At 39.8% G+C, this 15,933-nt stretch overlaps 2 protein-coding genes across 2 annotated transcripts in view; one reads left to right on the top strand and one right to left on the bottom strand.

Annotated features, from left to right (window-relative positions):
- The window catches only part of alms1 (ALMS1 centrosome and basal body associated protein), a 49,900-nt gene that overhangs the window by 5,155 nt on the left and 28,812 nt on the right, over nucleotides 1-15,933 (top strand). The gene's annotated exons all lie outside the window — the stretch shown is intronic.
- LOC108876604 (nanos homolog 1) lies at nucleotides 3,175-5,020 on the bottom strand. The gene has a single exon (XM_018666227.2). The coding sequence runs from the start codon at nucleotides 4,883-4,885 to the stop codon at nucleotides 4,208-4,210; it is 678 nt and encodes a 225-aa protein (XP_018521743.1). The 5' UTR covers nucleotides 4,886-5,020; the 3' UTR covers nucleotides 3,175-4,207.

The following is a 15,933-nucleotide window of genomic DNA, read 5'->3' as shown; positions in this document are numbered from 1 at the left end:
GTCTGTTTTGTCCTCTGTAGGTACCCAGTTTTTCCAGAAATATTTTAACTCTAAAATGTCCAGTTGTTACTCCAGTTGTTCAACTGTACCTAAATTTCAGTACTAATACAAACCAGTCCATATTTTGTAAGTGCGTGATTTATAAAATGAAATTACTCTGAAAATCACAGGCTGCATTATAAAGTGTTTCCTTTGATTTCTGGCACAAAATGACTATAATTTTTCAGCAGAGTGTTGATTTAGTTTTCAATCAGATTGAACTAAAGTCCCACCAGCTGCTGCAGTTTATGTTTGGGAACAAAATCTTTCCTAAATTTGGATAATGAACACACAGTGAGAACGTTAAAGTTGCCAGCCAGATAAAGGCAACATGCTTAATTCGATTTGGGAGAATAAAGTATGGCATGTTGGAGAAGAAAGACTTCAACATCTCAACATCTCCCTTGAGCTACAAAGACTAAGCAGTCTAAAAAAAGCAAATGATAAATTATTTTGCGTGTAGGTGACACCATTCAGTCAGGCAGTGTCCTCCATCACTGACAGACACTTGATATCTGATGAAAGACGAGAATATTCTTTCTTTCTCTGATCTAATCAGTGATGTTATATTATAAGTCAGTTACATCCAGAGGCTTTTGCTCTGTTTATACAGCTGTAGTTCATAGAGGCTGCCAGCAGAGGTCATTAAAGCTCACTGATCGCTTAACATTTAAAGGATAAGTTCATCCAAAAATGTAACATTTTTTCACTTACAGCTGTAGTTTGTTGAATATTTGTCAGTTTATTTAACAGGGATGATACAGATAAACATTAATGAATAAGGAGAAGCAATGCAACAGATTTAATGTATACTGAATGTGTAGCTAAAACTAATTTGCTCTCTCTGCTCTGGTTGTTGTGGTGGTGGTAGTTTCAGCTTGAATGCTTGACTTTTAATAAACTCAAATGGCACCGTCTTTTCATAAATATTCATATGTTATGCACAGCGATCCACAGAGCCAGGCAAGGCAGGTTTATTTGTACAGCACCTTTCAACAACAAGGCAATTCACAGTGCTTTACAGAAAAGAAACACAAGACAAAACAAAAAAACAAATTTGAACAGGATTTAAAAGAGTACAGTAAAATAGGTGACGAAAATGAGCAGTGGAGTAAAACCGATAAAACAGGAGAATAAAAATTATGAGTGCAGTTACAATGCAGTGCAAGATATGAATACATGGTCCCAAATTTGATTTAATAAAAGGCAGAGGCAAATAGAAAAGTCTTAAGCCCCGATTTAAGAGAAGAGAGTTGGAGCAGACTGAAAAAAAAAGGACTCACCCAGAGGCTTTTACTGAGGGGCGATGAGGTCTGTTGCTGCAGTTCTTAGTAGTTGCCAATAGAGGTCAATGAGACTCATCGATTGCTTAACATTTAAAGGGACAGCTCAGCCAGAGGCACAATAAAAACCTTTTTTCACCTCCCCTTAGAGAATTCTGCTGGCTGCTGCCTGATTATTTGAGCTGTCAGCTGCAGTTCACTTAAATACACTGAGTGAGCAATTTAAGTTATTTCATGCTTGCAGGACCAAAAACAAGCACATTAAAAAAAAAAAAAGACACTCACAGAAATCCACAGATTTAATTTTAGTTCTATCTAGAGCTGATGTTTCAAGCCAGATGTCTTTGTTTGCACACAAAGAATAAACTCGGCCCAATAAAGTCTGTGAATAATCATATACGAGACGGTGAGGCACATAAACATGATTTTAAAAGAAAACTGAATTACAGACGTGCAAATATGCAGGGACTTTGAGACACCAGGCATCTGAGCCATTTTTAATTTCTGGCTCAAATTGTTCATATTTCTAATCCGATCTGACTTTAAAAGACCTTCCTGATCTTGTCTCTGATTAATTAACACACTCCATAACAAGAGATCATATTCACAATTTTGGAAAAGCTTGTCAGAGCCTTTAGTTAAGTAAAAGCACCAATAAATTAACATAAAAACTCCATTACAAGGAAAAATCCTGCCTAAAAAATCCTAAAAGTATTGTAAGTATCAAGACTCAATTTAATCATCATTATGCAACACAAGATTGTATAACCAAATTACAGATGTGGTCCATTTATGCTACTCACAAAACAAAAGTTATGTAAATGAATGAATAAATAATCAAGTCATAACAATAAAACTATTTTCGTGGTGGAGTTTGGAGGATGAATTCAGTCGTCTCACAGTCTGAGGGAAGAAACTGTTCTGAGGTCTGGTGGCATGGCAGCATGTCAGTGTAGAAGTATATACTGTTATATCATCATATATGGCAGTGTTAGATTGTTAATATAGATGCATCAGGGCTTTACAGTTGTAGCTGCTGGAGATGGAGCTGGTTTTAACTACTTTATATACAGTTAGGTTGTGTAGTTTCAGTGGTCTCCAACCAGGCAGAGACATCAGATAAAGGAGAGAAGAAAAAAAGTCCTGATACAAAACTTTGAGGAGTTTTGGACAGATTTTTACTTTGTTCATTGAAATATTGGATCATTTTACCTCTGTGGTCGCTGAGTGGTTGTTTAAATAAAACCACAGGAGAGGTTTAGAGGGAAAATTATCATTTGGTGAAACTGTTAACAATTCAAAGACATCTGAAATGTGCTAGTACTACTTTTTTGTAAGAGCCCATAAGCCAAAAGGTTGTAAATCACTGGTTGAATCTTGTATTTCATATGATTATAATCATTTTGTTTTTGCTTTTTATGTGTTTTACAAATTAATCTGGAAAAGAAATGTAGCTACAGCTGTCAAATGCAGTAAAAAGTGTAATATTTCCATCTTAAATGTAGTAGAGTAAAAGTATAAAGGAGCAGAAAATGGAGACACCAAAATAAAGTACATGTAGCTCAAAACTGCAGCTGAAGAAATGAACTCAGTTACCATCCAGCAGTGTTTATCTGTGCAGTGAGGATGTTTAAATAACCTAGATTCTAAAAAGGGATACTGTCGTTGAAGGTTTTGAGCACTGGGTGGCGTATTTGCACTGCATGTCAGTGTGTGAAACTGCTTTTCCCAGTCATGTTTGACAAAATATCTTGAACTCAAAGTAACATTCAGTCATGTTACTGTGTATCAGCTATGACTATGAAGTGACTAATTCATTGGTACAGCATTAAAAATCAGTTGTAGTCCCATATAGTTAAAGAAAAAATGCAAATTACATGTTTATTCAGAGGTTATTTACAGTGAATATATTTCCCAATGATACATAAGGTAAAAATAAGTACATAAAACATTTTATTGACAGATAAAGACTTTGGAATGTCAGGCTTCTTCATTGCTAAAACTGTTTGCCCCCTTTTTATACATTTACAAGAATTGCAGGTACACATTTCCACGTGAAAAAAACAAAACAAAACCTATTGAGCATTTGTGTTTTTGATCTCATGACATATATGTATAACAGAGCTTGGAGCTACTTGGAGAGCATGTAGGTGAACTGTATGTCAGGACTACCTTCCACTGTTTACATTCAGTTAAAATCTGTAAAATACTATCCACATAAAATCACATAAAGAATATATCCAACATATAAACATACAGAAATTACCTTTAGGCTAAATACAAAAAAGTGTATTCCTTTGGTAGAAAACATTTATCTCAAGAAAAACATGTGCTCGATATAGAGAAGTAGTATATCTTGCATCTTGCGTGGCCTGTCAGACTCTTTACATCCACTGGCCAATGAACTTATGGGACTAAACATTCATCTCATATCAGGAGTGCTGCATATTCATTTATGTTGGCGTCTCATAAACCCAGACCAGCCCGCTGCTGACATGCACAGGGCTGTTTGCACTGGCACTGCGCTCCTCTAGAAACACAGCAACTTCTGATTACAGCATGAAGGTGTTCATTCACAGGTCGATCTGTACAGTACTTTGGTTCATTTTTTGATCACCAAGTCCTTAGAGTGCTGGGGGGGGGGGGTATTGCGCGCAATGCGTCCAAGTGTAAACTATGTGCCCATAGAGTTACAAGATAGACGAAAACGTTACAAATGAAGCAGTGACGCATACAAAAAAATCAATAAAAATCTTATTTTTCTTTAAATCTCTTTCTCCGGACTTGTCTTGTGCATGAAATGGGGCAAAAATTACTGCCATACACAACTAGTAATTTCAGACAGTGCAACTCAAACTTCATTCATCTCCTCGCTCAGAAGATTTTCAGCCTTTTACCAATCGCTCTCCCTCCCTCGCCACTCTCTGGCTCGGCTGGTCTTTAGATAGAGGGCAGTACTTGATGGTGTGCGCATTGTCGCCGTTGGCACTGCAGAGGGGGCAGGTGTATGCCCGGAGGATGGGGCACAGGACTCTGCCGTCCGCCGTCTTCAGGATGTGGGTGCCGTAAACCTCCTCCGGTGCGCCGTTATTCCGACAGAAGACGCACACCTTCGGCTCCGGTTTTGCCCTCTGAGTCTGTTTGCGCCTCCGCTCCGCGGAGAGCAGGTCGAGGCCGGCGAAGCTGCCCCTGTACGAGGGCGAATCTCTGTCTCCGAGCGGTGAATCGCCACCGGCCAGGTGCTCGTACGGCCTGAGGAGCGAAATGCGCTCCTTGAGATCGTAGATGGAGATCGGCGGAGAGCTCGGGGCCGCGCAGCAGCAGCAGTCCAAGGGTCCGTCGCTGTCCCTGCCGTGCCCAATTACGCAGGAACAAACCGGGGAGTCGTCCTCCAAGCCCAGAGTCGCTTTAAGAGACTCGGTTATCGAGTTGGGGCTGCAGGACGGGCTGTTGATCTTATTCTTGGCGACAAGTGTCGACAGGCCGAGGTAGTCGTTCCAGAAATTAAAAGTGTAATCATACGGAGACCGCGCGTCCAGGTAGCCGCGGTCCAAGAAATCCATCCTGTCAGAGCTGCAGAGTTTACCGTCCACACAGGTGAATAGGCGTTTCGGATGATGTGTTTGTCAGCATGGGTAGCCTGTGGAGGTGATCTACTCTCTTCTCTCGCTGGGTCCAGTATGCAGAGCACTCAACATGTAGGCGCTGATAAGTTCCCCAGAATAAAACAGGGGGGCGTGGTTTGGTTCAAGTTGATTATCTCTCTGGCCCCATAGGAGGGTCTACAGAGCAGAGCAGGGACTTACTGAGCTGGGAAAATCATTTTCCCTCTCTGTGAATACTATGAGTATTATCACTATGAGAGCATCAAGAGAGTCATTTATCCTGTTGACTGAGGGATACTGATGAATTGTCCTTATTATGATTATTTCACAAGTTGTTTGTCCTTAGTTTTGTTGCATTTTGGCAGTTTTAATACAAGAAGTGTCTGTTTTGCTACTTGATTTAAAACAAATGTTGTTTAATTCACAGCAAAGTTTTTTTTTAAAATTAATAATGTTTAAACATCCAGTAGGTGTTTGCCTCCAGCAGCAGCAGTTTATATAAAGAGGAACTCCTGTGATTTTTGTGTAAAGTTGGAGGACTTGCGTGGGTAAGATTTAAAACAGAGTATGTCAGCAGAGGCCAAGACACCTTGACTTTTCTTGTCCTTACTTTGGCTCATGCTCCAAAAACACTGGAGCCGACATTCTTCTCATATCATGAGATCCTAATTGTTTGGTTTAGGGCCAGATAGTGGTCTAGGGATAAGCTCAGATAACCCTGATTATCCCAACAGGGTTATTTTCTCAGACTTTAAGGCAGAAAACATAATGAAACTGTTTCTAAAGGCTGAATGATAACCACAGCTAGTAAACTAATGTCAGAAATGCATCCACTCTTGGCTTTGGAGGTAAACATCATCCAAATTGAAGCATCTGATAAGGTCGAGTCACATTGTTGAACTGGTTGCAATGTGTAAAAATATTCAACCTGTGACGAACAATCAAAAGGAGACATAGTTTTGTTTTAGAGGCCAATAAAGGTTGGGAAACATTTGTCCATACCCCATATTCTCAGGAGACATAGATTAGGACAGAGTCTTAAAGGATAGGTTCACTTTCTTACAACAGCACCCTGTGAGGATTGTAGATTTTCTCTCACACCTACTCAGTATGGAGAGGGAGAATGATTAGGGTGACAAAAACCAGTTTCAATGTACATATGGTCATGTGAAGACATATATGAAGCTATGTGAACTTGTCTTTTTAGATAAGTGCTTTCTCACATCCTAAAGATTCTGAAAGTTAGTATTTTAAGTTTAAACAAAAGCAAATGAAAGAGCTAGGGAGAGTAAATGAGCAGCAATATCTACAGTGGAAATGATTAGTTAACTGACAGAAAAAGTGAAGTGAAGTGAAAATATTTTCACATTCTCCAGTTCAAGCTTCTTAAATGGTGGGAATTACGTCTTATCTTTGTCATATGTTATAGTAAACTAAATATCTCTGGGTTTTGGACATTTTAAGATGCCTCCTTGGATCTTTTTGACATGTCATACACCAAATTAAATGAAAAAAAAAACCCTAATCCACACAAGTTCATGACAAATAAATTCAAGTTAACAGTCTCGTGCAGGCGTCTGTGTTTGGTTGACAGGAGATTACTGTGACACAAACTGCAGCAGCACAATAACAACAACCTTTTGGCACAAACAAATTAAGACGAAAAAAATCTGCATTGTGCATGTGACCACTTAAACAGATCCTCCCTTCCTGCACGGATGAACCTATAGTGAGTCGTTCCACATGGAGCTGCCATGTCCTCCCTGCACCTGTTCTGCTTCCCCTGAGTCCATGGCTTTGTGCTCACAACCAGGCCTCCTCTGCTCCATTGTCTCCTCTCTACAGCGGGCCGTTTAACTTCATTAATATGCATTAAAACAGAGTGTGCCACATGCGTGTATGTGTGTGTGTGTGTGTGTGTGTGTGTGTGTCATCCAAATCTCAGTAAGACAGGCTCATAAAAAAAGAGCTTGATAACTGACCTGACTGCCAGGACAATGACTGTGTTACTATTTTTGTCACACTCTCCAGTGAAATATTAAGGACAGTAAAAGTTGAGACAGAAGTCATTTGCACGTCTTATATTTTAAAACCAGAGCTAAGATCCAGTTTGCTTCCTCTGTGGGGGTTTTCATTGATGAAATAAATCAATATCAGTCCACCACAGGCTGAGAGTGAGTCTTTGGAAATTAGCCTGTGATTTAGACTTTTAGGGAAATATATATGAAAACCTGAATTCTTGTTTTTATTGTCTGGATCCAGTTTTGTTCTCATGACAGTGTATCACAGCTTTATTAGCATGTGTTTGTCTCTTGGTTTGTGTATAGTGGAAGTCACAATAAATTCAGAAGTAAGAGACCTACATTTGATGTCACAAAGGGAATGAATTTGACTTTAAATCATGCAAAAATCTTCCAGAAACTGCGTGTGTCCAAAATTTGCATGGCCCCATAAATCCTGAAAAGGATTCTTTGAAAAGAGAATACATTTGCTGCTGCTATAAAAAAGAAAAAAAAAAGTTTCCAGTGTGAGTGTAGATGGCACAAAGCATGAAGAAAATCATGTTAGCGAGACAGTTTCTTCTATGTGAGAATAAATTATCATCAGAATACACCACATGGTCCATTTTCAAGGTCACCTCCGGCTCTGCATGCACAAAGGAAATCATGAGAGAGCATTTAAAAGATGAATGGCTGCCATATCACAATAGATAAATTGCATGAGGGCCAATATGACATGTGGCTCTGTTGCTTCAGGGTGCCTATATTACTCTGAATGCAAAACATGTTTGGCAGCAACAAAGGAAGTATTGATAATGAATATGAAATACACTCAGTTTTACATTCGAGGAGTTTCATTCAGGGTCCCATCACTTGAAAAAAAAAGGCAGCAGCTGATCTTTCATAATGATTTCTGGCATGAAAATTGAAGTTGATGCGCTTTTAAAACACAGAAGGCAATTCAAAAAGTGCTTTACATGAGGCAGAGTGCATTTAGATGCAAAATAAAAGTGAAAAGAATGGACAAAAAGTAATAGATGAGGAGTACAGTTTCAGTGTAGTTAAAGGAAACTAAGTGCAGAAGAGAAAACAAGGGAAACAAGATAGTTTTATTATAAATGTAAAAGAACCAAAGTTGGTTTAGGTTTAAGTTGATTTCATCTTTGTGCAGCAGCTAACTGCAGTTTCACTGTTACCGGTACTTACTAACTGCTCCCCAAAGATATGAGGAACCTACTAGATTTATATTCTTAGAGCATATCAGAAATGTTTTTTGGCCCTAAGCAGTTAAGTGATTTATAATCCAGCAGCAGCACTTTAAAATCTATTCTATGACTAATTGGAAGTCAGTGGGAAAGTTAAAAAAGAGGAGGAGTGAGCTCAGTCTTGCAGGCTCATTCTGTGCTGCAGTTGTCAAATGGTCATTTTACTGTTACACAAACTAATACATCCATTTTTAAAATTAGATTTTACTTCACTGACAGATTTCCCTGAAATTCATCTTGCATCAAAAGGTGAAGACCTGTGAAACAAAACATAAAAAATACCCTCTAAACATCCATTGTATTTGCATATGTGCAGGCTTTGCTGAATCCTACATAGTTTTAGGTTTAGACAACAGAGAGACTTTGGTTTTTCCATTCTTAAACAAGACAACAGTCTTTTTCTAACCTTTACCAAGTATGAATGAAAACATAAATTATGTTTTAGCTGCTACTGTAAGGAAAACAAATGGATTAATTTGGCTGTGAAAGTTTTGCAAACATGTTCTGTGTAGATATTTTGCAACTTGGCGGATGCACTCCTTAACTTTTCTTAATTATACTGATAAAAAATATAATTCAGGTGACAGTGACACTATGTTTCTGTCAGTAGCTTATGTCGTTGCAAACTAGTAGGAAACAGGATTGGTATTAAATAATGTAGAATTCTTTTTTCAAATTGTAACACAAAGAAATGAAACTTATTATTGACATTTTAGGCATTAGAGGCACTTAAAAAGAGTCTGTGATAAGCTTTAACTTGCAAGTGCTGAGATAACAGTAAGAGTTACTTCCATTGTGGCCAAATAGCAGCTGCAAATCTTTCTTTGTTCACATAATGTGTGGCCATTGTTTCACTCTGTTTACTTCTCAGTTTCTCTCTGGCCTCCTCACAGGCTGCTACAGAGCGGGAGCCGCATCTCATGGGGCTTTTATTTTTTCAGCTCCATTAAATACAGTGTCTCTAGCTTTCAAAGGGTTAAAAATCTTCATGTGTAAATACGGTTTCAGAGCTCGGTGATCGCACCCAGAGGCCTCCCAGGCAGCTCTGTCTGCCGAGCAGGCGAGGCTGAGATGGGCAGGCGCTGCTCCCCCATTCATCACTGTCAAGTTGAATAGAAAATTAACAAATCCCTTAATTAAAAGACCTTTCTAGACTCTGGTGTGTGTGTGTGTGTGTGTGTGTGTGTGTGTGTGTGTTTACCACGTGCCAGCTGCACTGCTACATTGTGCAAGCTACAACGGCCTGGCACAAGAGGCACACACACAACACTCACTTCCATGCAAACATACACACTCACACACACACACACACACACACACACACACACACAGACCCCTGCCATTCCTGCTGCTGCATTAATTGCATAAACTGCATAATGTGGCCCAGCCTGAGCAGAGCTTCACTCTGGATCTCTATGCCTCCCCAGACACAGAGCTGGGTGGGGAGTCAGTTGGGGCTTTGATCCCTGACCTCTGCCTTCTCTCCTGGGAATATAAGACTGCATCTCTAACGGTCCGTCCATCTGCACACACACAAACACACTCTCTGCCACCACCTCCCCTCCCCTCTCAGACCCCCAGCTCCTAGACTCAACCCAACCCCAGACACGTGTCAGTGTCACCAGCAGCAATAGAGAATGCTAAACAAGCCAAGGTCAACCCTGAAATTAGGGGGTGGCTTTCGGCCTGTCAAGTGCTTTGTCATGACCACCACGTCTCTGAATGCGACCTGCTATTACTTAGCCCACATTTCCACCCCCTCAGCCCGGTGGTGGGGCATTCATGTATTCACACACATACAGACAATATCCCCTTGACATGATGGAAGTGGGGACTGACTGAAAGGAATGTGGATCAATATCCACAGAGCTAGAGACGTAGAAAACCTACATCAATTAGCCACAATATTAACACCAGTAACTGGTTTAATGTTGTGGCTGATTGGTTTAAATGTGTGCTTGAATATTAATATTATGTATGTGTAATACTAAATATTTTCACATTTTTAACTCTTGATTTGGGTCAGATCCATGTCAGACACCATTTTAAAAATCTTTGGTTCTTGCAAATTAAAGCTCAAGCAATTACTTGATTAATCAATTTGTCAGCTGTCAAAAAATTAAACAGCAGCTTCTCCAATGTGAGGATTTGCCCTTTTAGTCTGTTTTATGTAATTTTAAACTGAGAAAAGATACCATCTACCATCACATTAGGTGAAGAAAAGCAGCAAATCTTCACATTGGAAAATGTATGTTTGCTTGTATTTTTGCTTATAAAAAGACTTAAAATGATAAACTAGCTGCAGATATGCTGTATTTTCTGTTGACTGACTAATTGATTATTCAACTAATCATTTCAACTCTAGGTTAAATAATTTTATGACTGCTTGCACAGTGTAATACTGTTAAATAAAGGACTAAAAACTCTTTGCTGAGACCAGTTGCTGTAACCAAACTTGTCACTGGGGCAGGGAGAGCAGACAAGGAGCAGGAACAGGAGGAGGAGGACGAGGGAAGTTGTGGGCCCATGGATCAGAAACTTGTTAACTCACCCAAATCTGCAGAGATTAGAGCGGGAAGTGGTCAAAGGGCTTAGGGTGTATCGGTACAATGGGGCAGAGAGGATTAAAAGTGGATTCGCTGAGCCCCTGCGATGCCCTTCATCTCTGGGGGTCCACAGCCAGAGCACCTTTGTTGGGTTAACTAACGGCACTTCCCATGAACGCAGAGGACAGACCAATCCCTTTTTAATGATGCAGGGAAAATTCCATTGGCCCTGATTACCACAATGCTTTCGAGAGCCGCCATTGTCCCACACACCATGTCGAGCTTTTAAACTGTGCAGCCAGGCGAGTGGACTGCGAGGCGTTTGAAGTCTACTTGTAGTATTTTAGCCCTGTAGAAATAACCTTTGCTGAAACAATGCTGATATGTGCATCTAGTTTATGGTTGGAGCATAAATGCTAACACTAGCACTGCCAGGGCTTTAATTGCCACTGTGACCACCCATGCCTGAAATATACAGAGTAGTATGGAGCTTAATGGGTTGTAACATAGTGCTATAAAGTGGTGAATGTTTATATGAAAGGTAAAAGGTTTGATAGCAACTATTTAAATTATCTTACATTGTCCCCTTGTGATGTCCCGTTGTTCTACTCCTGTACATTAGGTGGGCTGCAGATTGAATAAGTGAAATGTTCCTAAGTTGCAGAGCTGACCTGCAGAAATATTCTTACTGGCTGACCAAAGAATCATGAAACCTCAATAAAACTTTCTTAGCAATTACTGAATGATAGTAGAATTAGTCACAGGGAATTGGCTTCCAAACGCATTGCAACCTGAGTAGCTGCAAACCCAAGCCTCATTTATGTTTTCTTTTCCCTTTTTGCATTTGTCCTTACAGAGATGGCAACACTTTGGTTGAGACTGAAAAATCTTGGCTGTATCGCCATGAAATTTGGTGTAGTTGTTTGGTGGTTGTGTGACATGGTGATTCCCTGACTTTCCCTTTAGTGCCACCATGAGGTTTACATTCTTGGGTTTTAGCTGAAAATATATTGACAACTCCTGGATGGATTGCCAAGATATTTGGCACAGATATTCATGTTCCCCTCAGAATTAATTGCAGTTATTTTGGTGATCCTGTAACCTTTCATCTAGTGCCACCATCAGGTCAAAGTTTTGATTTATTAATTTGTGTTTGTTCAGTGCTAACTAGCAAATGTTAGCATGTTAAAAAGCTAACATTATATTTGATAAACATCAGCATATTAGTCTTGTTGTTAGTGTTATATTAGCATGGTGATATTAGTCTCTAGATCAAAGCACTGCTGTGTCTAAGCACAGCCTAAATATTAGCAAATGTTAGCATGGTAGCACCTGTTAGACAGCTAATAATAAGAAGGACTTTGGTGATTACACTGTAAGTGATGTCTTGTGCATGATGCACGGATGTGTTCTTTGCAGTGTTCGTGGTATGTTGATAGTAACAATAAAGCTGCTGTTTAACTTGAAACCTGCTAACCACTGATGTTGTCTTATCTGTAAACCCCAGCTCACCACAGTATTTCTTGATTAAAACTGACTGACTCTGATGTTCTCCGTACTAAAATCCTCTCCTCACTCATTACAGTCAGGCTTGTGGTCCACTGCTAATATGCAGTAAACTCCACAGTCCTCTACCACGCTGACTATCAGCTCTCAGAGGCAGATGTGTCTCGTCTCATATTAGCTCATGCACGGCTGTCCCTTGTGATCTTTCAGCTATGCAGCCGCTGTCATGTCCACAATCTCTCATCTCGCATTCAGTTTCCTGAAACTGAATTACAAAGAAACAGAACACGTTGGGGAAACAGATAAAACACATTTGGGTTCATTGCCTACATGGCTGAATGCCAATCCCATTCTCAGTTTGTACAATATGTTCACCATCAAAATCCAACGCTGTATCTGTACCAGCTGTTTTTGTTTGGTGTCAGAGTGCTGAGATAGAGGTTTTGGACCTGATAGAGCTGACGGTGAGGGTGATGGTGTCTAGCTTTGAGGATGAAAAAAGGAAGAGAGAGAGATGTTTTTGTCCAGTCATGCCATGTTTTTGTTAAAATAATAAGCAATGATGTATCACAGGAAAAGGGTAATTATCACAGGTGAATATCATGAGCAAGCGTGATTGTCTGGATCAGAATTTACCCTCAGGTGTAGTAATTATAATACAGCAATTCACAAGAAGTTAAAGGAACAATTTCTAGTTTTATTGGCCTTTGTCATTTGATGAAGTGTTGTAATTTCTCATTTTGGTCTTCCTGCCCTTTTTTAAATTGAATATGGAGTAGAAAGGGTTGATTAAAAAGATTTTAATTCTTAGGGAGTGACACAAAGATATTTGTCAGACAATTGTAGTTGCAGGAAATATCACAAGGTTAGTGGAAAAGACTGTGCTTATTTACTGTAATACAGAAGTTCAGACCACTCATTTGTCCTTTAAGATATTATTCACTGCCTGATTTTAGGTCGAGAGGAGCAGCTAACATGTTGAGTAATGCTTCCTACTGATGATATCTAACAGGTCAAGCGGGTAAATAAACATATGAACAAGAAATATTTGAGGAGCAGAGGAAACTGTTTTACTGAGCAGAAGCTGCAGTGTGTGATTCTGCAGGTGCCTGCAGGATAAGTCATTACATCGAAACAGCAATCAGAGGATTTGTCCATTCATCCACTTTTATTTGTTGTGTGCTAAATTTAATGTAATACGTTTCATCATAGTTCTTGTTTTCAATGGTTTTTATTCAGTTTTTAGTCTTGTTTTGGTCATAAAAAGGTTATTTTCCATACTTTTTATTGATGTTAGCATGAAGACTGGAAAAAATCTGCCTACCAGCATCTCCACATAAGCCGAAGAAAAAGAATAACCAGTCTAGAGAGTGAATTTAACCAGTTTTACCAGATTGTTGTGGTTCTTGCATCAGACAATTTACCTGACGCTGTCTGACTGAAACATCTTGCTGCTGTAAACCCTGCCTGTCTGTACACCTCGGGTGGGTTAAAACATTCAGTAAGAGTGATTTGCTGCTATTAGTTGACCCACTATCCCATCTGCAGAACACACACAGACCGGTGGACCCATATGCAGACTGGGACAGGCCTGGCAGCGTAATGGTCGATACCACACAGGACCACAGATGGGTCCCCGCACTGTGGAGCCGGTGGCTGGCGCCACAACCTGGGCGCTGGCCAGATGGGCCACCCTGAGAGAGGCTCAGCCTGTCAGGCCCAAACAGGCTGATCTTATTACTGTGGGCCAAGACTGGAGTCTGGTTCCACACATATACAAACACACATCATCAGGGGAATCCACATTATCATGCCTGACTGTCACAGGCTGGATTCACCCTGTTGTGTTTTCACCTGTGCGGTTTGTCAGATGTTTTCATTGCTGCTCAAACCGGAAAAATCAGGTTCTGTGTGGGTTCTCATGTTTAGATAACAAAAAAACTGAATCTTTGTCCCTGGAAAATGGCATCTTCTCAGGTTTCTTGCGATAGGAGAATGTTGGATGTGCAACCAGGTGCACAGTAGTAGCCTGCATGTCATTTTTCCAACAAGGTCTTTGAAGGATAAAACAGAGTGTTTTTGTTCCATGTTGTTGTTTTGAGTGTTTGCACTGCTTTTCCCCTGCATGTTTTCAGTGAGGGAACCTGCATCTTGTTAGCTGTGGAAAATATCCAGCGGATATTTAATATTTAATAAATATCATAACATTATATCTGGAAACTCATTGTCAGTCTAACCCTTATTCCATCTTTCCTGTTTTTAATCTTGTCACAAAAATGCAAATACTTCAACGTATAGCCAGAATGTCAGCTGCCTTTCTTAAAATCAGACCCTAAAATGGTAATAAACAAAGCTCTGAAAATTAATTCGCTCCTGGAGCTTCTCATATCGAGGGTGCCGTCTCGAGAAATTGAGATTCCCAAATATGGATGAGCGCTGCTGAATGTGAAGCAGAGTGTTAGTGAGAACATGCTCTGAAAAATGATTCCCAGGATAAATAAAAGTTTAAAAAGCTGATTTTTTTTTTTAGATCAAAGGTCTGACAGGAGTGCTACATTCCTGTTAAAGTGGAGTGTCGGGGGTAACAAGAACGTGGTTGTCCATATGGAGTCCTATCTGCTTTCAGCTAATGGCTGAACTCCATGTGCAGGTCACATGTAGTTATTTTCTGTTGTCTGTGTCATCTGGTGTAGAGTTTTCAGCCATGCTAGCAAGATAGTTATATGGCATGCCAATGTTGGTTGGTCTGTTGGTTCACTGCTTCAGTCCAGATGGAAATATTTCAGCAACTATCGACTGGATTGCCATGAAATTTTGTACAGACATTTGTGGTTCCCGGAGGATGGATCCTACTGACTTTAAAGATCCATTGACCTTCCTCTAGCACCACTATGAGGTTCTCATTAGAGGCTTTGAGTGAAATGTCCCAAAAACAATTGAATTAAATTTGGCACCAATATCCACAAGAGGATAATTCTTAATGACTTGAATCTAGGCATGGGTTGGTACGAGATTCTGACAGTATGATAACCTTAAACAAAGATGACACGGTTTTGTATTATCACAGTATTGCGATTATAGCTTTAGTACTAAAATAAAAGTATTCATTTTACAGAAAATGTGTCCTTCTCTGCTCTAATTAATTCTTATCTGCCACTGTAGCAAGCCCATAGTATTTATTTCACTGACACTGTACATGCTAACTATTGTAGCTGTTGCATATGTTCATTTCAAGACAGCGTTATCTTGAATTTGGTATAGAGAGATGGGTGGTGCTCCCGTAGATGCAAAATCAGGTTTGAAGTTTTGCCTCCTCTTGCAGCCACTCTCTGCAAGCACGTTCTGCAAGTCAGCTGACCTTCCTCCTCCAAATCACAACTGTAAAATTTTACACATACATTCATGTTCTGATCAGGATTAATTGATCCTGTAACTTTCCATCATCATCATGTCAGAATGTAAATTTGTTGTTTATGACCAAATACCCTGTCAAACTACAGACATTCCCATCAGCTTGACCTTTATTTTGTGTTTATTGCTAATTAGCAACTGTTAGCATGTTACCATGCTAATCTAAGATGAACATGGCAAATATTCGCGCTAGGAAACATTAGCATGTCAGCTTTGTCATTGCAAGCACGTTTCTCTGTTAGCATTAGCCTAAGTAGAGCTTCACAGAGCCACTGGCA

This window comes from Lates calcarifer, linkage group LG19, assembly GCF_001640805.2.
Source record: "Lates calcarifer isolate ASB-BC8 linkage group LG19, TLL_Latcal_v3, whole genome shotgun sequence".
In the NCBI taxonomy this organism is placed as follows: domain Eukaryota; kingdom Metazoa; phylum Chordata; class Actinopteri; family Centropomidae; genus Lates; species Lates calcarifer.
Note: the sequence above shows the minus strand (reverse complement) of the source record. Positions and strands in the feature narration are given on the sequence as shown.